Source organism: Rhinolophus sinicus, chromosome X, assembly GCF_036562045.2.
Source record: "Rhinolophus sinicus isolate RSC01 chromosome X, ASM3656204v1, whole genome shotgun sequence".
Lineage (NCBI taxonomy): Eukaryota > Metazoa > Chordata > Mammalia > Chiroptera > Rhinolophidae > Rhinolophus > Rhinolophus sinicus.
In genome coordinates, this window is record NC_133768.1 from 47,363,215 (window position 1) to 47,389,434 (window position 26,220).

Below are 26,220 nucleotides of genomic sequence, written 5' to 3' on the forward strand. Positions count from 1 at the left end.
GCATGAGAAAGGTGTGTCCAAAAATGGTCCCGAAGGAGCTCACCGATGAACAAAAGCAAAGGAAAGTCGAAGCTTGCCAAGACCTTTTGGAAAGGCAAGATGATGTTTTGGGCCATGTTATCACTGGTGATGAAACGTGGGTGTACCAATACAACCCTGAAACAAAGCGTCAAAATGTACAATGGAAGTCAGCCAACTCTCCATGACCAAAAAAGTTTTGTCACTCCAAATCGAGTCAAAATGATGTCGCTAACCTTTTTTGATATCAGAGGGATTATTCATAATGAATTTGTACCAACTGGACAAACAGTTAACCAAGTTTACTATTTGGCAGTGCTGAAAAGCCTGCGTGAAAAAGTTAGATGAAAATGACCTGAACTTTTCGCCAACAATTCATGGCTCTTGCATCACGACTATGCACCAGCTCACACGGCAGTCTATGAGGGAGTTTTTAGTTAGCAAACAAATAACTATATTGGAACATCCTCCGTACTCACCCGATCTGGCCCCCAATGACTTCTTTCTTTACCTGAAGTTAAAGGAAATATTGAAAGGAAAACATTTTGATGACATTCAGGACATCAAGGGTAATACGACAGGTCTGATGGCCATTCTAGAAAGAGCTCCAAAATTGCTTTGAAGGATGGACTAGGAGCTAGCGTCGGTGTGCATCTTCCCAAGGGGAGTACTTCGAAGGTAACCATAGTGATATTCAGCACTGATGTATGTAGTACTTTTTCTAGGATGAATTCACGAACTTAATTGTCAGACCTGTATTAAAGCCTTTTTTTTTTTTTTTTTTTTTAACCAAAGTCTCTCCTTAGCTTTTTCTCCTAGAGTTTGGACATATCCATTGTTTGCCACTATTGCAATGTGTTGCCCCAGGGAGCAGTGGCTTGTTCATTTGTCTTTCAGTATTTTCAAGAACATCCTCCGCATAGCTGCTTTTCTGCCTGAGAGATTTCTAATTTAGAAATTAAGGCAACACCCTTGTGTTATTCCTTCAGGGAACCCACAGAGAGGTCAAACAAAAACAGTTCTGGAGAAACAAGGTATGCTCTGCTCTCTCTGGGACCAGCTACCCACACTGGGAACACAGACTACTGTCTTCAAGACTCTGCCCCACCAAACTGGGGGTATGGGGCAAGGTTAAAATACCACAAAGGTCTCCTGCCATGCATGTTTCCTTTTTCTTGATTCAGCATTCACATGGTTGCTTTAAACTTTTGACTGTTTCCCAGAGTTCCACCAAAGTTGACTGTGCAATATTTTACTCATTTTTTTCAGTGTTTCTATCGATGAATTGGTTCTCCAAGCTGTTTTCTTTGCAATTTTCTCTGTTAGCTATTTTTGATTCTTTACATTTCCATATAAATTTTAAAATCAGCATTTCAATCTCCACCCCCCCACACACATCTGCTGGAATTTTTATTGGAATTAACCTAATAATTTTTACAATATTGAATTTGAAAATCTATGAACAGGACGTATCCCTAATTTCTGTGGTCTTTAATATGTCTTAACAATGTTTTATAGTTTTCAGTATATGTCTTGCATATCTTTTATTTATTCTTATTACTATCTTAATCTGAATTAACCTTTGACAGAACTACCGTGTTTCCCCCAAAATAAGACCTAGCCAGAAATCAGCTCTAATGCATCTTTTGAAGCAAAAATTAATGTAAGACCCAGTCTTATTTTACTATAAGACTGGGAATAATATAACACAATGCAATACCGGGTCTTATACTAATTTTTGCTCCCAAAGACACATTAGAGCTGACTGTTTGGGTAGGTCTTATTTCCAAGGAAACAGGGTAGCTAGCTACCTACCGTAGTTACTACCAGGGAATTCCATCTTCTGATCCATACTTTCTTCTGATAAACTTTTGGGACTTGAAACTAATTTATACTCGTATAATACTATAGCAAAATTATAATACTAATATTTTAGTATTTATTTTGTATATTTCTAAAACATTGGTATTTTATAAAATCTGAGATAAAATTGTCATAGTTAACTACATGTTGTTATCAGATGTTGCTACACCTGAAAAATGGCCAGGAACCAGGATTAAGGATTCTTTGTAATTCTGGCTTGAGTCTTTTCGAGAGTGACTAAGGAATAAAATCTTGATTAAAAAGGTGAGGAGGGGTAAGACTTGTGAGAATGAATTTGACCTTCAAAGGGATAGGAAAGGAAAGAGGAAGAAATCTAACAATGGAGGAAGAGAACTAGTTGGGTTTTCAGGGGTCTTAGAATTGGACCTGGAAACCTGCCTCCCTCTTTTTTCCTTTTCTCCTCAAAATTTTCTACTATTCTCTCTTTCTGTTTCCCTAAGTTTTCTCCACCTTAATTCTAAGATGATTCCTTGAGAGACCGTTGGAATTAGATGGAGACCCTAATTAGTCCTAAGGAAAATACAAATGACTAATAAATATAAGAAAAGATGTTCAGAGTTACTAATAACTTGGGAATTGGTAGTCAAGTACGATACCTTGGAAAAATTTTAAAACAAAAAAGAGATAAGAGTGGTAAGAATGTTTTTAAAGTAGTGCATTTTTGTTCATTTATAAATGTTTAAGTACCATGTAGCTCTCTTGGTATGATTCAGGATGTACATGACTATGACTTCAGATTGAAAAAAAAAACCTGAAATGATATACTGATAAGAATATTTTGGCATTTCAATAGTTTAAAATTCTATCCTTTAAAATTCCAACTCCTGTCACAGAAACCTCTCTTTTTCCCTCCCACCCCAACCCCAACAAAGTGATCAAACCCTTCTCGGTATCCACGATATAACACATATTTTCCCACTAGCAAAAATAATTGTATTTTACATGTTTGGTTCCACCACAAGACAGCAAGCGACTTGAGAGTAAAGACCTTTTTTTCTTTATTCAATCAGTGAAGATTTACTGAGCCTGTACTATGCAGGGATTTTAGAAAATGAGCATATAAAAATAAGATAATACCCCTCCTCCCAAGGAACTTACAGTTTAGGGGAGGTACTGCACAATTACAAGATAGATTAACAGAGATCAGCATGTACCAAAGAGAGAAAGACTATAGAGCCCAAGTTGGAAGGTCAGGAAAGCTTCCCAGAAATTTTAGTGTTTGAGTGTTTGGAGGGGAGAAAATATTTCATTTATTTTATTTGAAGATCATTAAAAAAGACACAAAACTTCATGCTCGAAGTTCTCTAGCTACACCTGCTGGCCACACAGCCACGACCAGACATTATAAACCAGAAGGGTCAAACCAAATGGGTCATGTCTAAGTTTGGATATTAGCTGGAGCCAACACATCTTAATGAGTTTTTTCCCCAGCTGAAAGTCATTATTTACATAGCACTCATTGGAATATAGTAATCATCACTGATTCTGAAGGCAGGATTTATCTGAATGTCCTTAAATTGTCACCCAAAAGAGCCTGAAGACCATGCTTCAACATTTCCAAGAGTCATCCTCTATTTAGCTGTACTCAGATTTTCAGGACAATGATCAAATACAAACTGGTGTTAGTGAGGATATGCCAATGTGGGGTTGAGGCGCAGGCATTAGCATTTAATTTTGAATTGTAGTTAAAATATACATAAAATTTACCATCATTACAATTTTAAATGTACAGTTCAGTAGTGTTAAGTTCACACTGTTTTTCAACCAACCTCCAGAATTCTTTCTGTCTTGCAAACCTGGAACTCTATATCCACTAAACAATTGCTCTCTATTACTCCTTCCACCAGTCCCTAGCAACCACCATTCTATTTTGTCTCTATGAACTTGATTATTGTAGGTACCTCATATAAGTAGAATCATACAGTATTTGTCTTTTTGTGGCTGGCTTATTTCACTTAGCATAATGTCCTAACAAGGTTCATCCATGTTATATAGCATGTCAGAATTTCCTTCCTTTTTAAGTCTGAATAATATACTATTGTATGCATATACCACATTTATTCTATTTCACCCATAAATGAACACTTGGTTGGTTCTATTTTGGCTATTGTGAATGATATTACTATGAATGAAGGTGTACAAATATCTCTTTAAGATTCGGCTTCTAATTCTTTTAGATATGTACCCAGAAGTGGAATTGTGGGATCATATGGTAATTCTATTTTTAATTTTTTGAGAAATTGCCAAACCAGCTTCCATAGCAGTTATACCATTTTGCATTCTCACCATGCAAGAGTATACAAAGGTTCCAATTTCTCTGCGTCCTTGCCAACACTTATTTCCTGTTGTTATTTTTTTTTATAGTAGCCATCCTAATGGATATGAGGTGGTATCTCATTGTGTTTTGATTTGCATTTCTCTTATAACTACCTGTCATTGGTATTTTTTCCCCTAATTACACCCAGAAAAAGTTGAGAACAGAGTGAAAGGAATGTACAGACACAAAATTCTGAAGAGTAATCTCTAGGCTATTGTTCCTGCCTCCTTTATGAATAAAAACCTTTCTGTCTCCCTACCTAAATTTCATTTCTGCAGATTAAAGGGAGTCTTCCAGAAACTTCTCCCTTCTTCTGAACTCTGCATCAGCCCCTCCCGGGTCAAGCCTCTCTCATTAGGACCCTTCTCACAGCAATCTAGATGTCAGGAAGCAATAAAGGTAGATTAACTATGGTTTCTACACCTCCAGGGAGTAATTTGTATCTCCAAGTGAAACCTAATCCATAGGGAATTTGCAGTAAAATGGGAAACCTGTAGGCATGTTCTTGAAATAACTTTCAGCAAATTGCTTCACCTCTCTAGGGCAGGTTTTCTTTAGCAGTCAAAATGAAGGGGCTGATTAAATGATATGAAGGTCCCTTGGCTTTAACTGTCTATATTAGCATACTATTACAGTTGATCTAATCCTTGCTTACATTTGGGCAGAAGCCATTTAAATCAACATCTGATATTAACATATTGGTTCCAAGGGTATCCTTTCTAAAAGGTGTATTTCAAAGCATATTTTCAAATAATTTGCAGCTATAATGGCCTCCATAAGCATCTCACAACTTCCTCAGAAATCTGAGTACAAAACATCCTATATTTCAATTGATTTAATTTAACACCAAACCTGAATATCACAAATTATATCTATTCAAAATTTAAATACATATTTAATATTTTGCATCATAGAACAGTAGTGCTGGAAGGAACACTAAGATGATTTAGTCCACTGCACTTGCATTAGAATAAATAGGTCCAGAGATATTTCAAGTGACTTCCTATGCTCACATACCTAGATAGAAACAGAGTAAGGACTAAAAGCTATTTAAAAGCCAGACTCTTTACTTCCTGTCCAGTCTCATATAACTTGATAATCTGTCTGGATAACTGTTTCAAATCCATTATATAGTACCAAAAGGGTATTACCCTACTTATTTTGGCTGTTTTGACTAACCTCGTGTGTGACAGCATCAATGAAGGATGACGTATAGAATTGGCTTATCAAATTCACTGTCATGAGGACAATAAGAAATTTAAGTATAATTTGAAAATGGAATATCCTAATATTACAATTCCAGTTTAGTGTTTTAAATTCAACCCTCTTTAGATGTTAATCAGAAACTCAGAATTTAGATTGTAAAAGTTTATTGATATGGTCAAAAAGCAAAAAGCCGGACATTTGGTTATTTTACCATTACAATGTGTCATTTTGAATAGTATTTTAAAAATGTATAACAAAAAATATTTAAACCATTACTAGAAAAGTAAATTAAGAATCTACTTAAGGTACTTCAAATGAAAGTTAATTTTAGATTTTCCACAAAGGTAACATTATTTATTCTAAATGTAGTAAATCTGCTTTCTACAGATTTTAGCCAGAATGCAACTTTTCTTCTTACAGAAAAATGTGCTCTTAAGGGAGACAAAATAAATGCAAACAACTGTCATTCTTTCAGTGCTCGTGGCAAATTATCTGGAGCTATACAAATTACATGGCAGTAGTATTCCCCTTATCAGCACACAAATCAGGGCATCTTCATACAAGTCTCATAAGAATCACAGCATGAATTTATTTGGCCTGAGACAAGTACAAGAACAGCAGATTAGGAATCCAGAATCACACAATTTACAAGGGAGTAATTAACAAAAAGCGACTTCATTGAAGAGTAAAAAGGTCACCCACCTTGTCACCCGCCAAACTAGTAACAAAAAAACCCAAAAAAAACCCACATAAAACATTTCTTCTTAGACAGTTATATCCATCTCTTTCTGCAAACCTCTATTATATAAGATTTCTTAGATCACATGGAAGAGTTATTAGATGGCAAATAGTAGCAAGGCAGTCACAGTATTATTTTAATTCAATAATTCGAAGACTTAATTTTTTTCACAATCATAATTCTCATATTTCTATAATAGTGGCATTTCAGAATACTCTTCATAACTATGGGGGAGGTTATAGCTAGATCAGCTAGAGCTAATGTTAACCATCAACTTTCATTCTTCACAGAAATTTGGTTAGCACATGTGGTTATTTCCACTGACAGAAAGAAAGGCAAGACTCAAAGCCTATTCAAATGTTTACATTGCTTCTCCACTTGAAGTGAGAGAATGAAGGCTAAAATAATAGCAAAAACAGAACAGCTTTCAAGAAACATTTGCTTTCTATTCACAGGCAACAACTCAGTATTTCATAATTTTCCTCCCAATCTAAGGAAGTCCTCCTCCTAAACACAAGGGTTATTGAAATATGTTGTAATTTTAATATAGAAATCAACTTAACCAGATGCGCCTATTTTTTTTCCCTTAGGTACAAATGAAGTAAGTGACAATCTCTAATTTGCAGAAACATTTTAGACTATTTTTAAGTTACAATGATTTTAGCACTAAGTTACATTTTCATTATAGAGTGGCTTGCCTTAAATAAAACTAGGGAGACAGAATGAACCTGAAATCTTTCCAAATACAAGGTAGTTACCACGACACTCATGCAGAAATCATAATCCTGTATTTAGAGTCACTTTTTAATATCTACAGCCACCAAGCAGCATAGCTAGCACTGTATTTCAGTAGGAAAGATGGAGGAAGAGGATTGGCTAGTTTTCTTTTCTAAAAGATAGACATATACTCCGAAAAATGATGTTCCATTTTCATAAGACCACATAATATGATTTCTCTGCCCCAAAGGAAAGATGTGTAAAGAATACACATCCATGCCAAAAAAGGAAAAGCTAAGAATGGATTCCTGATGCAGTTTTCTGTAACAGGCATACACAGGAACACATGGTCAGGACTTTCTGACCCCCACCTTTGGAAAAAGATAATGAACTAAAGCAGTTCTGAATCTTGTCCTAATTAAAATGAAGTAGTAGTTTTAAAATTTTTATAATATACTTAATACTACTAAATTAAATGTTCCATAAAATTCACTAGGAAAGGAAGGTAAAGAGGAGAATTGTATTCAAATACTTCATGATTTTGACAGGAAATTGCTGTTAAGGCACTACACATCTTCTTTGGTTAAATGATTAACTGTTTAAATCACTTGAAAAAAAGAGGTAATACAAAATACACAAATTGCATTCTTCTTTTCACACACACACACCTTTTTTCATTTTTCAATTTCTATTACTCCAGTGTCTACATATCTCTGGGATCCTTTTTAGCTCATCAGAAAGCTGAAACAAAAATATATACCAATCTATTAGTCTCTGAAAGAAAAGCAGGCTTTACTTCCAATAAACATCTTGATTTTAACAGATCAAAGAATGTTTGGGTGCATGTATAATAAACTTTGAGTATTAATAACAAAAAATGAGAAACCCTGAGTGACTGAGGTAGGCTTAGGAGAAAAGGAAATAGACATAACTTCAAGTTAAAATATCTCCTGTAGACACCAATTAAAAATTGAATTAACCATGGTGATCAAGTAACAGAAGTCCCAGCAAAATTACTCTTGCATCACAGTTAGTACTCTACAGAGGAGAAAATATTTTAAAATACACTTACATGGAAGAATAAAAGTATAAAGTTGGAAGATTAGACAGTCAAGAATTAAAGTTCTAGAAGGTTTTGATCTTAAATTATTTTAATTTAAGCGAAAGAAGCTTAATGTAAGTTGTTCATTGATCAAAAGGCATCTAGGAATGTAACAATATAATGAATTAACCAGGGAGTTGTTCAAAATTATCTACTAAAACTTCTGTTAAAAATAATATGTAGAATGAATTTGCGTCTCAAAAATATCACTTAATATACTTTACCTGTAGTGCTTATAATCCTTTATATAACAGGAAAATGTTGTATTAAAAAAATAGGAATTATAGTAACTGGTACTCAGATTATAAAACGAACTCACAACACACACCCCCCCATTATGTAGATACATTTCTCATGGCTATTAATAGAGTAAAATCAAGAACTTATAAGCAGGAGAGTAATTTCCTCTTTGAGCCTTAGAAATCTCTATGAATATTTCAAGCCAATTAGACACCTTAAACACTCTTTGCTATGTTTTCTACAAACTGGGTTTTAATCAAATGTTCTGTTTATGCCATCTAAAGATCATTGAAAAGTAGAGGTGAGAAGCTTAAAAAACATTTAAAAAATAATTTCCTCCTCGAGGAAGTAGAGTCTGCAGACACAGAACTGTGTGAGTAGATATGATATAAAATGTTCTAATTATTATGTTTTAGAGATTTCTAGATTAAATCAAGTGATGTCAGAATAACACTGAATGATGTTCCTGAGAAATCACATACTATTGTCCATTATATCATAATTATCTTAAATTAATTTTTATATGAAACATGCCTAAATTAAATTAAAGCCTATCTCTTTGCTTTAGAAACTGGGATAGTCCAGAGGTAAAGCAAAAAAAGAAAATATTATAAAGCAACATCAACTCTACTCATTATAAATATAGGTAATCACCATAGAAATGAAAAATAATCATACCTATATGGGTATCCATGATATTTAGATCTGAAAATAGAGAGCATCCAACTGAAGAATAATACAACGAGCCCAATACCAGCCACACACATTACTGCAGAAGAACAAAAGAAAAGTAAAATGAGCATGTTACGCATAATAAATGACCACGGCATTAATTTTGTCTACACTTCCAAGAAAAACAAGGGCTATAACTTACTGGTAAATCTCAACTTTCCAACAATTTTCATCCCCATTCTTATACCTTAAGGAGTCTGCCTTCACCTTTAATTTGTTCCATCACAATATAATAGAGTAGCTTCATTTACATACCATAGCTGTGCAATTTAATTGTATGAAATAATGAATTCCTTTAAAGCCATGACAGTCAAGAATTTAGTTAGAAAGTTTTACTACTGACAAGAAAATCACTCATTAAACTTCCTTTAAACCCTTAAAAGTAGCCTTATTGCATTATTGATAAATATTAACTTAAAGAAATCTGATAACATCATGGTGACAGCCTCACTTGAAAATACTTTATTCATGCACAGGTAACTTCAGTGCCTATATGAGGAGCTCATTCAACATGGGATTCCTCATTTTAATGAGAAGGAAAAAACCTGATTCCTAGCCCTAAATTCATAGCTCTCTCCATTAATCTTGTATGTTGCGGTTTAGCATAGTAGTTAATGACCTTAACTCTAGATACTGACCCTACAATGCTCAAGTATGATTCCCATAACCTGAGACTCTGAGTCTCTGGACTAAGACTGGCTAAGAAGCATAAAGGTAAGGACGTGGGAAAGCGTGTGCGCTACCACGATGGAAGCTCTAGGGAAATATACTTATTGGTAAATACTAAAAACAAATTTGAATTTTGTTATATTTAGGGAACAATTCTTTTTCCCTTTTCAACTTTCATGCATTAGGAGCTAAAGTGTAACCTTTAAACATATTTTTTTCTGAGTATTAATGCATGCTCATTGTAGAAAAGTCTCTTTTTCTAATTAAATGCACATATACAAGTATATAAACAATATTACTCTGTGTATGTTTGTATTCTTTCTTTCACATATCTAAAGTACTTAGGGCAGTTCTTGGTACATAGTGTTAAATAAATGTTTGTTATTATTATTATTAATTTCATTTGGTTAGAATCTTAGATCAAATTGTGATTACTTTAATGTTGCCAAAATGTTTTACAATTTAAATTCATGCCAGCAGTGTAGTACCCAGATAGCCTTTTCCTAATAATGAACACTGAAATAGGCAATTTTTCAAAAGTCAGGCAATTAAAGGATGTATATTGACTGAATAAAAATTGATACGTTATGTTTTTCTAATATGTAAAAATTCATTTTAAGTCAGGAAAATAAGTATCTCTCAAATTTGAAATCCAATGTCATCATCTTTTTTCTAGAAGAAAAAGTAAACAGACTTTATTTAGCTAGGTTAATTTTGATGACATTTAACTTTTAGTCATAAAAGGAAAACTGATAGATTTCATGAAAGTAATATAAAATTACACTGTTAGCATTTCTTTGAAACAAATACCAATGTTTGAATATTCTAATACATAAAATGTCCATGCAAACCAACAGGAAAAGGACTAAGACTAATGGGTAAATGGCAAAAGACAAAAAGACATTTACAGAAGGAAAAGTACAAACAGCTAATAAACATTTAGGAAAATATTCAACTTCACTAATAACCAAAGAAATACAAAATAATATAACATTTCCACCTTATCTGATTAGACAACAGACACACACACTTTAATGAGGTTATCTAATGCTGATAAAGTTACAGTGAAACAAGCATTCATAAATATCACTAGTAAAAATCTAAATTATTATGACATTTGGGGAAAGAATTTGGCATCATCAGTTTAAAACATCAAGAGAATTGAAAGTACTCATATACAGGATCATACAGTCATTCTATTAATACTTCTAAGCATGTACCTTAAGAAATTAATGTAAGATGTGGATAAAGGTTAATATACCATGATGGTCACTGAATGTATTTATTATAATGAAAACGACAAGGTGCTAATAATCAGAGTGGATAAGTAAATTACAATATAGAATATAAATTTAAAATTATGTAGAGGAAAATATTTACTAGGGAATTATTTAACTCCAGTTAAAAAGGGGGAGTACAAGATTCAAAATTTTATACTACAGTTTTAGGATGTGTTTTATCAATGGAAAGAACTATATTACAATGTTAAAATTATAAGTTTTCTAATGGTGGAAAAATGGGTAACTCTCCCTCCAAATGTTTCATACTCCTATTTTCCCCCACATTTTCTACAATAAACGAATATTCCTTTTATAATAGTAAAAAGCTAAAATAACATACTTATAACCAAGGGGAAAGTGATAAAGAGGACATTCTTTTTTCTGTAGTAAGGGCAGAATTCTTACATTTTGGCATATGATATGACTTACTCTTTCGCTTTCCAATATCCATGTCAGATGTAGCAGCTTCACATAAAAGCACCATCCCTAAGGTAACCCCACCATCTTAGAAGAATTGTTTAAGGAAAATTCACACAGACACAAAAGACATACACCACTTTAATACTCTTAGTCTTTCATAAAGAAAATTAGTATGAATATATAAACCTACAACTTTTAACTACAAAATATCGTAAATAAGTAATCTTGTGTCTATTTAGCATGACAATTATTTACTATAAAGATATAATAAAAATAAGGTTGGAAAATGATTTCATTTGTACAAATAAAAATTAATATTTTAAACAAATGTCTCACTATAACTTATAGATGAAATGAGATTTTCCTGAAATTGTACTTTGAAATAACATTCCTGGACAGTCTACCAACTTTTGTCCCAATCTCATACAAATCTTAAAATATTAAAAAGGTATTTTGAATATTTCAAACACCCTCCCCACCAAAAAATATACTTGAAATATACATCTTCTAGAGAGAACAGCAACTTTTTTTAATAGCAACTGATTTTTATGTGAAAAATCTTCTCAAAAAATTTCCAGAATTTCAACAATTAACCTTTAAACTACAAATTACTATTAAACTATCTATTTTTGTCCTATTCTAATTAAAAAAAGGAAAATCCCACATGCCATGACCTCACTTTTATTCAGCTTAATATAAAAGCTGCATAAATACAAAATGGACCTACTCAAGCAAATAGGTAATACATGGCATGGCTGAATGATAAAATAAGCAAAATCAAATTTTAAAGTAATCAGAATGCATTCTAGTAGAAAACTGGGTAGGTATTTAATATATTTCTGAAATATTTACTGCTCTGAAACAAAGATTTAAATGGTGATGATTGCCTTTACAGAAATTTTAGAGAAATTAACCATTAAAAAACCATTAACCATTTAAAAGTCTTTTGTTTTGCTTCCGGACATACTGTTTGACTGAGAGCAGCAAATCACTGCTGTGTGGCATTCTTGGAGTGTGCTATGAACATGGCTTTTAATAAATTAAAAATAAAGAGATTTTTTTTTTAAAAGACAGATTCAGGCGTCCAGATAGCTCAGTTGGTTAGAGGGTGAGCTCTGAAGAACAGGGTTGCCGGTTCGATTCCCACATGGGCCAGTAAGCTGCGCCCTCCACAACTAGATTGAGGGACAATGACTTGGAGCTGATGGGCCCTGGAGAAACACATGGTTCTCCAATATAATTAACAACAACAAAAACAGATTTACCATGCAATTTGGTGAATACAAACAGCAGGTAAAAATTCCCTAATTATTCATACACACATGCACATTGTATGCTACATGTGGGTGTAATTAAAGAAAATGGGAAACACAAGTGTTCACATAAAGCTCGAAATTATAATTGGCTTTATAAGTTGTCTACTCATCCCTTCATTACAATCTTGCACCCCCTCTTCAATTAGCCTCTTGTTAGGGATGATGCCCATTCATCATGTTTTTAGTTGCTTAGCCATGTCTCTTCTCCAGAGATTATTTTTTCCTTACTGAGGTTCTTTATATCTACAAACATGTAAAGACTGATCATTTCTATAGTCTTTGGTTACAGGGTACTCTGATTAATCATTGAGACTTTTGGTTTTGAAACGGTTTATTTTTGTATCATGGTCTATATGCTTTTTCTTTGAATGAGCTTTCCATCTTTCAACATACCACCAAGGTTTGTGTGTGCTGTTCTCAGGTATCAACAGTTATGACGCGCTTCCATATGCATTGTTTAATTTCATTTATGGATTCTTTTACTAACACTGCCTACTATATGTCAAGCACTATTAGTTGTTGGAGTTACACAGTAAAACGAAATATAGACCCTTCCTTTGGACAACTTTGCTCTCTAGTGGGGTATACAAACAATGAAATAAACAATAATTACATACTCATAAACATGATTAAATGTCACTCTGGGAGAAGTGAATAGAAAATAGAGGAGGTGGTATTCTATAACGCACGAGAACTAGTCTATTAAAAGAGCCACTAGAATTAAGGTGCCGTATTCAATCTTAGTTGCAGGGGTCAGAGCCCACCATCCCTTCCGGGAGTCAAGGAGTCAACCCAGCAACCTTGTGATTGAGAGCCCACTGGCCCATGTGGGAATCGAACAGGCAACCTTATGGCATTAGGAGCACAGAACTCCAACTGCCTGAGACACTGGGCCGACCCCTTGCTGCGCAATTTTAAAGCGCAAATAACTGAGATAATTTCCAGAAACTAAAAATTTTCCAAGGTATAATAATTTCTTAATCCACCAATCCATAAATGAACATTTTCAACATAAATTTTGAAACAAGTCGGATAGAGAAAGACAAATAACATATGATCTCTCTTATATGTGGAATCTGAAAAAAAAAAGACAGAGAGATGTCAAAATGGTGGCGTGAGGTGAGCCTCTATAAATCTCCCCTGGAATTTACAACTAATCAAACAACTATAACTCCACAAAGGACTCCCTGCACAGCAGACAGGCAAGACGAAGAGGCCCACTACTGAATTCACCTAAAGATGGGCGAATCACGTGAGTGGGGGAGGAAAGAGGGAGAAGTGCAGAGACGGAGCCACAGGGGTGCAGGACGCAGACCTAGCTCAGTGCTCTGAGCTCACTGCACCCCGGAACTACCGCAGCTGCGGGAGAGGGAAGAACTCGGACTGCTAGGGCTCTGTTTATGGCCCACAGGGCTGAGGGGACAGCATATAACATGGCGGAACCCAAAGCTCACGGATGGCAGGGACCTCAGAGAAAAGACTGAGGGAAGAAGGCTGAAAACGGTGGTTTAAGCCCTCACTGCCGAACAGAGAACGGAAGTCTTAGGCACTGAGACTAGCCGCCCCATCCCTACCCTCCCAGAGCTTGCTCCATCCCCACCTGACCAGTGCTAGAAGCGGAACAGTAGCAGTGTCAGATCAAAAGAATAGAATATTTGCTGTTCTGAGGACTGTGGACCCCAGACATAGATTCACAGCCCAACTAGTTCCGGCAAAAGGAAGGGAGCTGTGGAAGCAGGACCGGCTGTGGTGGTGGTCGACATCATTGCTCTGGGCCACCTCTCACAACTCACCCTGCAACTGGCCCCACCTATCTGGGGGAATCCTTGCAGGAGTAAACAGAACTCCTGAAACATTCCGGCTCTGAATCTAGTGTAGGAAGAGATTTGGAACTTCAAAAGCTCTCCCCAAACCCACATGGACACTGCGCCCTGTGACCATGGTGAACTACTAAAAGAGGAGAAACCCGTCTCCCAGGGAATCCCACCATTGTGTGAGAAGCTGGAATAGTGCAGAGAAAACATAGCACTACCGTGTGAGAGATTACAAAAGGCTACAGTCGGGGAGAAAATAAAACATTCTACCAAAAAGTACTGGAAAATAAAAGAAAGACCTCTTCCTATCAACCTGTTGCAGAAAGCCACTCCTGTAGATGTCTATTAAGAGAAATAATAAATCAGTAATTGCCATGAATAACCAAGGCAACAAGACAGCTCAGAAAGAAAGTGAAAAGTCTCCAGAAAAGGAACTTAAAGATATGGAAATATGTGACATAAATGACAGAGAATTCAAGATTGCAGTTCTGAAAAACTCAACGAGATGCAAAAAAGCTCAGAAAGGCAGTTAAATGAACTCAGAAACACAATCAAAGAACAACATGAGCATTTTACGAATAAGATTGAAATTTTGAAAAAGAACCAAATAGAATTTCTGGAGATTAAGAACTCATAGAAGAAATGAAGAATGAAGTACACAGCTTCAGAAGTACAGTTCACCAGATGGAGGAAAGAATCAGTAACATCAAATATAGAAACCTGGAAATGACATGGATGGAAGAAAAAAGAGACTGAGACTTAAAAACAAAAATGAAAGAACTCTACAAGAACATTCTGACTCCATCAGAAAGAGCAATATAAGAATAATGGGCATACCAGAAGGAGAAGAAAGAGAGAAGGAACAGAGAATATATTCAAACAAATTGTCGATGAGAACTTCCCAAACTTGTGGACAGAACTGGATCCTCGAATCCAAGAAGCAAATAGAACACCTAATTACCTCAATCCCAAAAGGCCTTCTCCAAGGCACATTGTATTGAAGCTGTCTAAAATCAACGACAAAGAAAGAATCCTCAAGGCAGCCAGGGAAAAGAAGACGGTAACCTACAAAGGAAAGCCCATTAGATTATCATCAGATTTTCAACAGAAACTCTACAAGCCAGGAGGGAGTGGGACCAAAATTCAAACTATTGAAAGAGAGAAATCATGAGCCAAGAATAATATATCCAGCAAAGATATCCTTTAGATATGAAGGAGAAATAAAGACCTTTCCAGACATACAGAAGCTGAGGGAATTTTCTAATACATGACCTGCACTACAAGAAATACTAAAGGAGGCTATTCATCCACCATCAACAGGGACAATTTGTGGCAAACAAAACATAAAAAGGGGAGAGTAAAGGCCTGAACCGGAATATGGGAATGCAGAAAGTAAGCATGCTGAAGAAAATGGAATACTCCAAATATCAAAATTTCTTTTACATAAACTTAAATGTAACCACTAAAAAAAATCCAGAACTGAAATATATACTGTAATAAAAGAAGAAACAGAGGGAACCATCATAGAATACCACCACACAGAAATAATAGACAACAGACAAAGGCAAAGAAACAATGTAGACACAGCCATACCAGAAAACTAAAGGTAGAATGACAGGAAATCCTCAAATATCAATAATCACCCTAAATGTAAATGGACTGAACTCACCAATAAAAAGGCACAGAGTAGCAGATTGGATCAAAAACTAAACCCAACCATATGCTGTCTCCAAGAGACACATCTCAGCTACAAGGACAAGCATAGACTCAAAGTGAAAGGGTGGAAATTGACACTCCAAGCAAATGGTATCCAGAGAAAATCAGGTGTATCCATACTGATATCAGATGAAACAGACTTTAGGGTGAAAAAGGTAACAAGAGACAAAGATAGACATTTCATAATGGTAAAGGGGACAATAAAACAAAAAGACATAACAGTCATCAATATTTATGCCCCCAATCAGGGAGCATCAAAATATACCAAGCAACTACTAACAGAATAAAAGGGAGAAATTGACCTAAACACAGTTATACTAGAGGCCTTAAATACATCATTGACAGCTATGGATAGATCATCCAAACAGAAAATAAATAACGAAAGAGCAGCCCTAAATGACACATTAGATGAAATGGACACAATTCACATATATAGAGCACTTCATCCTAAAACATGAGACTACACAGTTTTTTATAGTGTACATGGAACATTCTCAAGGATAGACCATATATTGGGACGAAAAATCAGCCTCAGCAAATTTAAGAAGATTGAAATCATACCAAGCATATTCTCTAATCACAAGGCTTTGAAATTGGATATCAACTGCAAAAAGAAAGCTGGAAAAAACACAAATACATGGAGATTAAACAACATACTTTTAAAGAATGACTGGATCAAAGAAGAAGTTAGAGGAGAGATCAAAAGATACATAGAAACAAATGACACAGTAATATGATTCCAAAGATATTACAACTCACATGAATAAGAGAGCAGCTTCAACTCTGTAGAGAGAATACTAGAATGTGAGGAAAAAAAGGCAAATTAAAACACAGCACCGGGGCGTGGGGTGAGCTCAGTTGGTTAGAGCACAGTGCTTCTTAATAACAAGGTTGCCGTTTCAATCCCCACATGGGCCACTGTAAGCTGCGCCCTCCACAACTAGATTGAAACAACTATGATGGGTCCTGGAAAAACACACTTAAATAAATAAAAGTTAAAAAAAAATAAAACAGAGCACCAAGGACTTATTATATAAAGAGGATACTAAACAGAAGAACAATGTGTGTTTCAGCTACAAACTGGGCTTGGCTGCTTCCATGGATATAATTCTGGAGGGAAAAAAAAGACAAAAGTAAATCTTTAAATTTACATTAAATTTTTGTATCCTAATCCTAAAATGGGCTATTTCAAACCCTATGAAATTATTCATTCACCTTATGCATGTGTGCACTGGGTCTGTGGTATTTACCAATACATAAATTTGACTAAAATAAAAGTTATCTCTGTGTTATTATTTGTCTTATCATTCTACTTATACTATGTTTTCAACAACAGAATATGTGAGAAAACTTGTATTTCAGTATACAAGACCATAAGGTAAAATAATGTAAGCTCCATGAAAATAGGAACTATGTTTTTCTTGTTTATTACTATATCTAATAATACCTAGCACAGTACCTAGAAATAGTAGATGCTTAAGTACTTGATCAATTATTTTATTTAGCTGAAGGCTAACTTTCATTCTTAGCCAGGTTAGTGAAAAGGACTCACCAAATGGGATAAGTAACTTCCCATTTTTAGTAAGAGTTCTGCACCTTCTTCTCATTAATTGAAGCTCATTAACAGAAAGATTGAAAATTCAAAACTAAATCTAATTCCTTCATATGCTAGCATTGGTCTCACAGGATAATAATCATTAAGGTTAATTTTGGCATACAATGGAAAGAAATTCTGGACTTTCCTTACCACATGTCCTGTGTGAGGATTCTTATGAGCATATGGTGGACCTCTTATATGATTCCACATTTGACCAGATGTCATAGCAAGCACAAAACACTAGGAAACAAAAAATAATGAAATATTCATATAACATGGTGAAGTTATCCCCACCCTGATTAACTTGATAGGTATATGAAAAGTGCATCTGCACAAGTAGTACATGATGAACAATTTTTTGAGATACATGACTTGCTGATTAAGGCTTACATTTGACCACAAGGATCACAAGAATCAATAATACTTACTATGAAAGGAAAACACCATTTAAAAATAATAAATAAGCTGACAAAAGTTTCAAATTGAATACAGAAAAGCCATTTAGAATATTTTTAAAAGAACTGCAGATTTTCATAGGAGTGACAGTCTATCATTCAGTTTGAAAAAAACTGGGTACAATCCAAGCTCTGGCCTAACAATGGAGGAAACAAACTGATTTTAATATATATATATATCCTTTTCTACAGGTAAGAAATAAACAAAATGCTATCTAACAATATTGGGAGTTTTATTCAAACAATTTTCTTCTAAAATTTACTCACCAAAGCTGCAAAAGCCCATCCAGTTTTATTAAAGAGAAATTCCATATTGCTTCTTCGAAGATATACAAGTCCACCAATAACAGCCAAAAGCAATCCCAACATAAGTGGACCAGCATAATTTGGAGGTCTGATTACTCTAATCTAATGGAAAGAAGAGAAAAACATTTTAAAGCATGAAATTTATTCATTAATTTTGAATTAATTACATAGGTCAAAATAATTTGAAATGAAAGCTATCAAAATAGCGTGGTTTCTTTCAGGAAAAAATACACATTTCTTTTTTTATCCTAACCAAAAGGGTCTACAGTGTATCCTAACATGATGTGGAATAGGTACAATATTCTGTTTAACCACAACATAACATCTTTTAGATTAAGTATTTGCCAAGTAGAACTTGATAGACCATGGACTTAATAAAGTCAAAAGAGTGGACGCCATGCTGAATTCACTAAAGTAATAGAGGATGGTTCTGTAATTTCACACTTTCAGCACAATGATTCTGTTAAATGTTACTTATGAAGAGACTGCCCAACTATTACCACCTCAGTGATATGAGGACAAAACCACTTAGGACCGCCCAGTAAGATTCAAAGTGAATAATGGCACGGTAACTCTACAAAGTCGGGAAACTTACATTGACATCAGTTCTGTCAGCAATCCACCGGGCAATTTGCTCAGCTGAAAAACCACGCACCTGCAACTCATAAGTATCACCCCGTTTGGGTTTCCCTTTCGCAGGAAAGTTGATGAAAGTTGGAGCTGAATTCATGTTTAGCTGAATAAAAAGTAGTCCGTGAAAATATAAGTTATCAAAACATAATCTTAACAGCAAATATTATCTTAAAAATTAGGCATTTTATAAAGATAAGGAAGCCCAGGTTTAGGTACATTAAGTGACTTACCTAAGGAAAGTGGAATAAGGTGGGGCCAGGATTCAAACCCAAGGCTGACTGTGACTTTAATTAGTATACTTTACTAACCAAATATAGTTTCCTAGCAAAGAAACCTACATTTTACTCTTTTAGAATGGAAAATATCACATACCACCAACATTTTAATCTGTTCAGAGATTATGCCAAAAAGAATACATTTATGAGAATTAAAATTGTCTTATGTAGCTGAAGCAAGCTCCAAATAAGGTACATTCTCAATTTGGAGGCAGTGAGATCAGGCAGGATAAGATAGTGCTCTAAAATTGCAATCAAAGCCAATAGAATCCGAGACAAGAAAACGCTAAAAGAGTTCATCACCACAAAACCAGTACTAAAAGAAATGTTAAAGGGACTTCTTTAAGAAGAAGAAGGGAAAAAAAGGAACATAAATATGAATAGCAAAATGGCAATAACCATGTACCTACTGTGTTTCCCCGAAAATAAGACCTAACCAGACCATCAGCTCTAACGCGTCTTTTGGAGCAAAAATTAATATGACCTGGTCTTATTTTACTATTAAGATTGGGCATAATATAATATAGTATAATATAATATAGTATAACATAACATAACACCGGGTCTTATATTAATTTTTGCTTCAAAAGACGCATTAGAGCTGATGGTCCGGCTAAGTCTTAAAAATTTTGGGGGAAACATGGTATCAGTAGTCATTTTAAATGTAAATGGATTCAAAGCTCCAATCAAAAGACACAGGATAGCTGAATGGATAAGAAAACAAGACCCCTACATATGCTGTTTACAAGAGACCCATTTCAGATTGACAGAAACACACAGACTGAAAGTAAAGGGGTGGAAAAAAGATATTTCATGTAAATAGAAATTAAAGAAATAGCTGGGGTAGCAATACTTGTATCAGATAAAATAGACTTGAAAACAAAGGCTATAATAAGAGACAAAGAAGGACATTTCATAATGATGAAAGATCAATCCAACAAAAGGATAAAGCCCTTGTAAACATCTATGCACCCAACAAATGAGCACCTAAATATATAAAGCAAATATTGACCAACATAAAGGGAGAGATCGACAATAGTACAGTCATAGTAGCAGACTTTAACAGCCCATTGTCATCAATGGATAGATCTTCCAGACAGAAAATGAACAAGGAAACGGCAGCCTTAAATGACACATTATCGTGTTTCCCCGAAAATAAGACCTAGCTGGATTAGTTCTAATACGTCTTTTGGAGCAAAAATTAATATAAGACTTGGTATCATATCATATCATATATCATATCATATTAAACCTGGTCTACATTATATTAAAATAAGACTGGGTATTATATTATATTATACCCGTTGTTATATTAAAATTAGACCGGGTCTTATATTAATTTTTGCCCCAAAAGACGCATTAGAGCTGATGGTCTGGCTATGTCTTATTTTCAGGGAAACATGGCAGAACATATGGTTTAACTGATATTTTTAGAGCATTTCATCCCAAGCAGTAGAGTATACACTCTTTTCAAGTGAACACGGAACTAGTATTGTTTACAAAAGCAAAGATACAGAGGCAACCCAAGTGCCCATCAATGGATGATTGGATAAAAACGATGTAGTACATATACATACACTGGAATATTACTTGGCCATAAAAAATGAAATCTCACCATTTGCGACAACACAGATGGACTTAGAGGGTATTATGCTAAGTGAAATAAGTTCTTTAAATTATAATCATTTTGTACAAGCCAATCTCCATTATTATAATCCAACTCTCTTGCTTTGATTCTCTACTCACAATAAAACCCTTCTAACAGTAATTTTTTATACTTTCCCATAATGGAGAGGGTATACTGATTAGTGGATGTGATTATTTTGGTCAGCCTGACCGTATAATATGGTGAATCAATAAATAGATTAGCCCCTTGGTTACCAGTGTCCATGGATTTTTATGGTTTGGTGAGTGTGCACAAAGTCTCCAGAGCTAAATAAATTCTGGGTACACTGTTAAAATTCAATTTCTGAGTCTGCAAAGCTAAGAACACAGTGTTCACTCCACCAAAGAGCTGCCCAAACCTTAGGCCAAACTCTTCAATACCACCTTTGCATTTCTTTAAAAATATGTCTGAGAATACCAGGTAATATATGAATCCATTTTCCTTATGAAATTTAAAAAAAAACATTAGTTTTAAGGACCAAACCCAGTCTGTTCTTGCAGCCACTGTTACCATTTCTAGACCTTTCTAAATTTATTCATATATACATGTGTACCAACAGAAAACATAGTATTGCTTTGTGTCTGCTTTAACACAAATGGTAACATGTTAACTGTATCTTTCTGCAATTTGCTTTTTTTATTCAAACATGTCAAGATATCTATCCATGATAGTACATGTATATCAACTTCACTCATATTTTATTAAGTGATTATGCTATTATTGGAATTTAAGGGTTTTTTCCAATTAAAAATAATGCTGCAATGAACAGTCATATACATATCTCCTTGTATACCTATGAGGGGGTTTCTATAGAAATTGAATTGTTAGATCACAGGGCAGAAACATTCAAAATTAAAATGGATAGAGCCAACTTGCCTTCCAAAGTGGCTGTACCAATTTATACTTCTACTTATCAGTGCAGGAAATTATGTCTCCCCACATTCTTGCCAAAAGTTGATCTAATGAGCAAATACTGTATTGTAATTTGTATTTCCATGATTAATAGTATAACATCTTTATACTAAATAAGTTCTTTTATAAATTTTTATTTATTTAAGTGTGTTTTTCCAGGACCCATCAGCTCCAAGTCACATAGTTGTTTCAATCAAGCTGTGGAGGGCGCAGCTCACAGTGGCCCATGTGGGGGATCAACCATCAACCTTGTTGTTAAGAGCACTGTGCTCTAACCAACTGAGCTAATGAGCCGCCTCTAGATAAGTTCTTTAAAACTATCTTGTAGGCTAAAGACACAATCAACAGAGTGAAAAGGCATCTATAAAATAGGAAAATATATCTGCAAATCATATATCTCATAAGGGGTTATTATCCACTATATATAAAAAAATCCTGGGGGCAGACGGGTGGTTCAGTTCATTAGAGCACAAGCTCTGGGGAATGGGGCTGACAGTTTGATTCCCACATGGGCCAGCGAGCTGCGCCCTCCGCAACTAGAATGAAGTCAATGAACTGCTGCTCAGCTCCCGGGCAGCCAGATGGCTCAGTTGGCTGGAGCGCAGGCTCTCAACCACAAGATTGCTGGTTCGACTCCTCGACTCCCACAGGGATAGTGGGCTGCGCCCCCTGCAACTAACAACGGCAACTGGAGCTGAGCTGCGCCCTCTACAACTAAGATTGAAAGAACAACTTTACTTGGAAAAGTCCCAGAAGTACACATTGTTCCCCAATAAAGTCCTGTTCCCCTTCCCCAATAAGATCTTTAAAAAAAAAAGAAATCCATGTTGTTGCAAATGGTAACATGGATGGACCTAGAGAACATTATGTTAAGTGAAATAAGTCAGAGAAAGACAAATACCATATGATCTCACTTATATGCGGAATTGAAAGAAAAGAATAAGTGAATGAACTAATCAGAAACAGTTTTGGAGACATAGAGGAAAAACTGAGGGTTGCTAGATGGGCGAGGGGGTGGGGTCAGGGGGAAGGTGAGGGGTTTAGAAAATAGTCGGTAACCACAAGATGGCCGCGGGGTTTTGAAAATTAATTTGGGGAACGTAATCAACAATGTAAAGATTTTGTAGGGTATCCGATGGACACGTGTCCCATTTGGGAGACCACCTCAGGGGTGATGTAGATGCCTGATCTCTGCATTGTACACCTGAAGCTGAACAATAATGAATGCCAACTATAATTTAAAAAAAAAGAAAGAAATCCTATAACTCAACAACAACAAAAAACCCCAAACAGATTTAAAACTGGGTAAAGGATATGAATAGATGTCTCTCCAAAAAAGATATAGAAATGACCAATAAGCACATGAAAAGATGCTCTACGTTACTAATCATTAGGAAAATACAAATCAAAAACAAAATGAGATATCACCTCACCCCCATTAGGATGGTTACTATCACAAAAAACAAAAACCAGAAGATAAGTGTTGGTAAGGATATAGAGTATCTGGAACCGCTGTGCACTGTTGGTGGGAATGTAAAATGATGCAGCCACTTTATTAAACAATATGGAGGTTCCTAAAAAAAAAATTGAACCACCATATGATCTAGGAATTCCACTTCTGGGTATATATGTAAAAGAACTGAAAGCAGGAACTTGAAGATATATTTGTACACCTATGTTCATAGCAGCATTCTTCACAATAGCCAAAAGATGGAAGCAACCCAAGTGTCTATCAACAGATGAATGGATAAATAAAATGTGGTACATACATACAATGCAACATTATTGAGCCTCAAGAGGGAAGAAAATTCTGACACATGCTACAACATGGATGAACTCTGAGCACATTATGCTAAGTGAAATAAGTCAATCACAAAAATACAAACACTGTATGATTACATTTATATGAAGTACCTACAGTAGTCAAATTCATAGACAGAAAGGATAATGGTAATTGCCAGGGGCTAGAGGAAGAAGGAATGGGGAGTTATTGAATGTGTAGAGAGTTTTAGTTTTACAAGATAAAAAGAGTTCTGGAGATTGGTTGTAAAACAATGTGAATATACGTTAACACTACTATACTGCACATATAAGAATGTTAAGATAGCACATTTTATGCTATGTATATTTTCCCACAATTAAAAAACAATACTCTTGTAGGCTTTAAAAACCCTTGGATGCCAAAATAAGATGTACTATTTTTGGTAGGTATCACTTTTCATCCATACTTAGCTTTTGGATGTTGTGGCATATGACACTGTTATTTGGAGAAAGATTTGAATTTCTTCCACAGATGGACACACTACCATCCTTATACCATTAACACTAACTATAGGTCTAAAACGGGCACTGATATTAAAAGCTATTTGATACAGAAGAAAATTGGTTTTGTATTTGTACAAATTAGTAACAGAAATTCTTTATATGGATCTTGTTAAAATACATGGAATTTTAAGTTTCCAAAACAATCCCAGCTTGAATAGAAAACGAGGAAGCAATTTCTTAAACTCAAAAAACTATTTCCTTTGGTATAATAAAGTCTAAATGCACTAACCTTTAAGGTTGTATCATGCTTTATAAATGTAATGATTTTGATTTCTGGAGCTGTGTGAGACTGAAACATGACTAGCACAATGACGTACTGTAAAATGGGAACATTAAGCCATTTGTTCAACATTTACTGAACATTCATCATATGCTTAGCAGTGGTAGCCACAGAATGTTGGCTCTGCCCTTAAGTAAGTAACTATATTCCTAGAGGGAGTGTCAAACAACTATGGGGCTGATTCTACTATAAGACAGAATGTGAATACATACGTATATAACAGAAATATAAGGAAAATAGCGCAATAACACAAGAAAAGGTGTGACTCACTGTTCATCTGGAGGATTTGAAAGGACTTCAAGGGAATATCTGAAATGAGGCTTTACAGGGTAAGCAGAATTTTGAGAGGGGAGAGAAAGGGAGCAAGGGAGAAGGGATATTTCATGTTATTGGAAACAATCAACAATGCTGAAATAAGACAGTGCATGACATAATGTAATTATGAAAAAGGTGGTTATGTGCTTGGAGTAGAGTGCGTGAAAAGTAACTAGTACAAAAGTGCGTTCCACAGACAAAATGCTCCATTACATGGTCCAATAATTTGGGAAATTCTCTATATTACAGTCCACTGTTGGACTAGACGGTGTAACATACGAGGTGTGATCAAACAATATTATGATGACTAAATTTTTAAAAAATACAGTAAAAGACACATTGCCATTAATCCCCCTCAAAATACTCCCGCCCCCACTTCAAACACACTTATCCCATCGTTCTTGCCACTTTCTGAAGCAGTTCTGGAAGTCCTCTTTTGTGTGCTTAGTTGTGTAGTTGTGGCTGCCTCGATGTCCTGAAGCGATTAAAAATGTTTAACATGTCCTGAAATCATTTTGACTTTGGGGAAGAGCCAGAAGTTGCATGGCGCCAGATCCGGTAAATTAGGTGGATGAGGATATATTGTAAGGTTTTTATGTGACTGAAACTGCCGTATACCAGAAGCTCTGTGTGACACAGAGCGTTGTCATGATGGAGGGTGCTTTACAGCACACTTTAAAACACACCTTCTCTCAACTGTAACTCACACCTGACTGAATGCACTGAACAAGCTGAAACTTGTCACACACTGTTACTAAGATTCGATGCACCATTTCCTGCACTGAAGATCCCTGCCTTTCCATTGGATGGCACTCAGCAGCATCATGCACTGTATTTTGAGATCACAACAGAAAGGCTCTGTGTCACACATCACTTCTGATATATGGGAATTTCTGTCAAATAAAAACATTAAGGTTGTGTACTCATCCACATTACTCATTGGATCTGACACCGTGCAACTTCTGGCTCTTCCCCAAAATCAAAATGACCATGAAAGGTAAATGTTTTGAATCAACTCCGGACATCAAAGCAGCCACGACAGCGCAACTAAAGACACTCACGAAGGAGGACTTCCAGAACTGCTTCAGAAAGTGACAAGAACGATGGGATAAGTATGTTTGAAATGACGGGAATCACTGGTAATGTGTCTTTTACTATAATATTTTTTAAATTTAAACATTCACCGTATTTTTTTATTGTACCTCATACATCAGCATGTTAAAGTCTGTGTTGCAAGATGATTCTCCATGGGTTTCTGGTGTTTCTGCATGTCTTGAGAGCAGAGG

At 35.2% G+C, this 26,220-nt stretch overlaps 1 protein-coding gene across 1 annotated transcript in view; it reads right to left on the minus strand.

Annotated features, from left to right (window-relative positions):
• Positions 1 to 5,572: 5,572 nt before the first annotated feature.
• The window catches only part of MAGT1 (magnesium transporter 1), a 50,287-nt gene continuing 29,639 nt past the window's right edge, over positions 5,573 to 26,220 (minus strand). Inside the window, exons 4-10 of the mRNA XM_019716370.2 lie at positions 19,124 to 19,264; positions 18,490 to 18,630; positions 17,918 to 18,007; positions 17,217 to 17,280; positions 11,334 to 11,408; positions 8,902 to 8,992; positions 5,573 to 7,622 (exon numbers count right to left, since the gene is read on the minus strand). Of these exons, the coding sequence (XP_019571929.2) occupies positions 7,607 to 7,622; positions 8,902 to 8,992; positions 11,334 to 11,408; positions 17,217 to 17,280; positions 17,918 to 18,007; positions 18,490 to 18,630; positions 19,124 to 19,264 (618 nt within the window). The 3' untranslated portion in view covers positions 5,573 to 7,606. The remainder of the gene's footprint in view (positions 7,623 to 8,901; positions 8,993 to 11,333; positions 11,409 to 17,216; positions 17,281 to 17,917; positions 18,008 to 18,489; positions 18,631 to 19,123; positions 19,265 to 26,220) is intronic.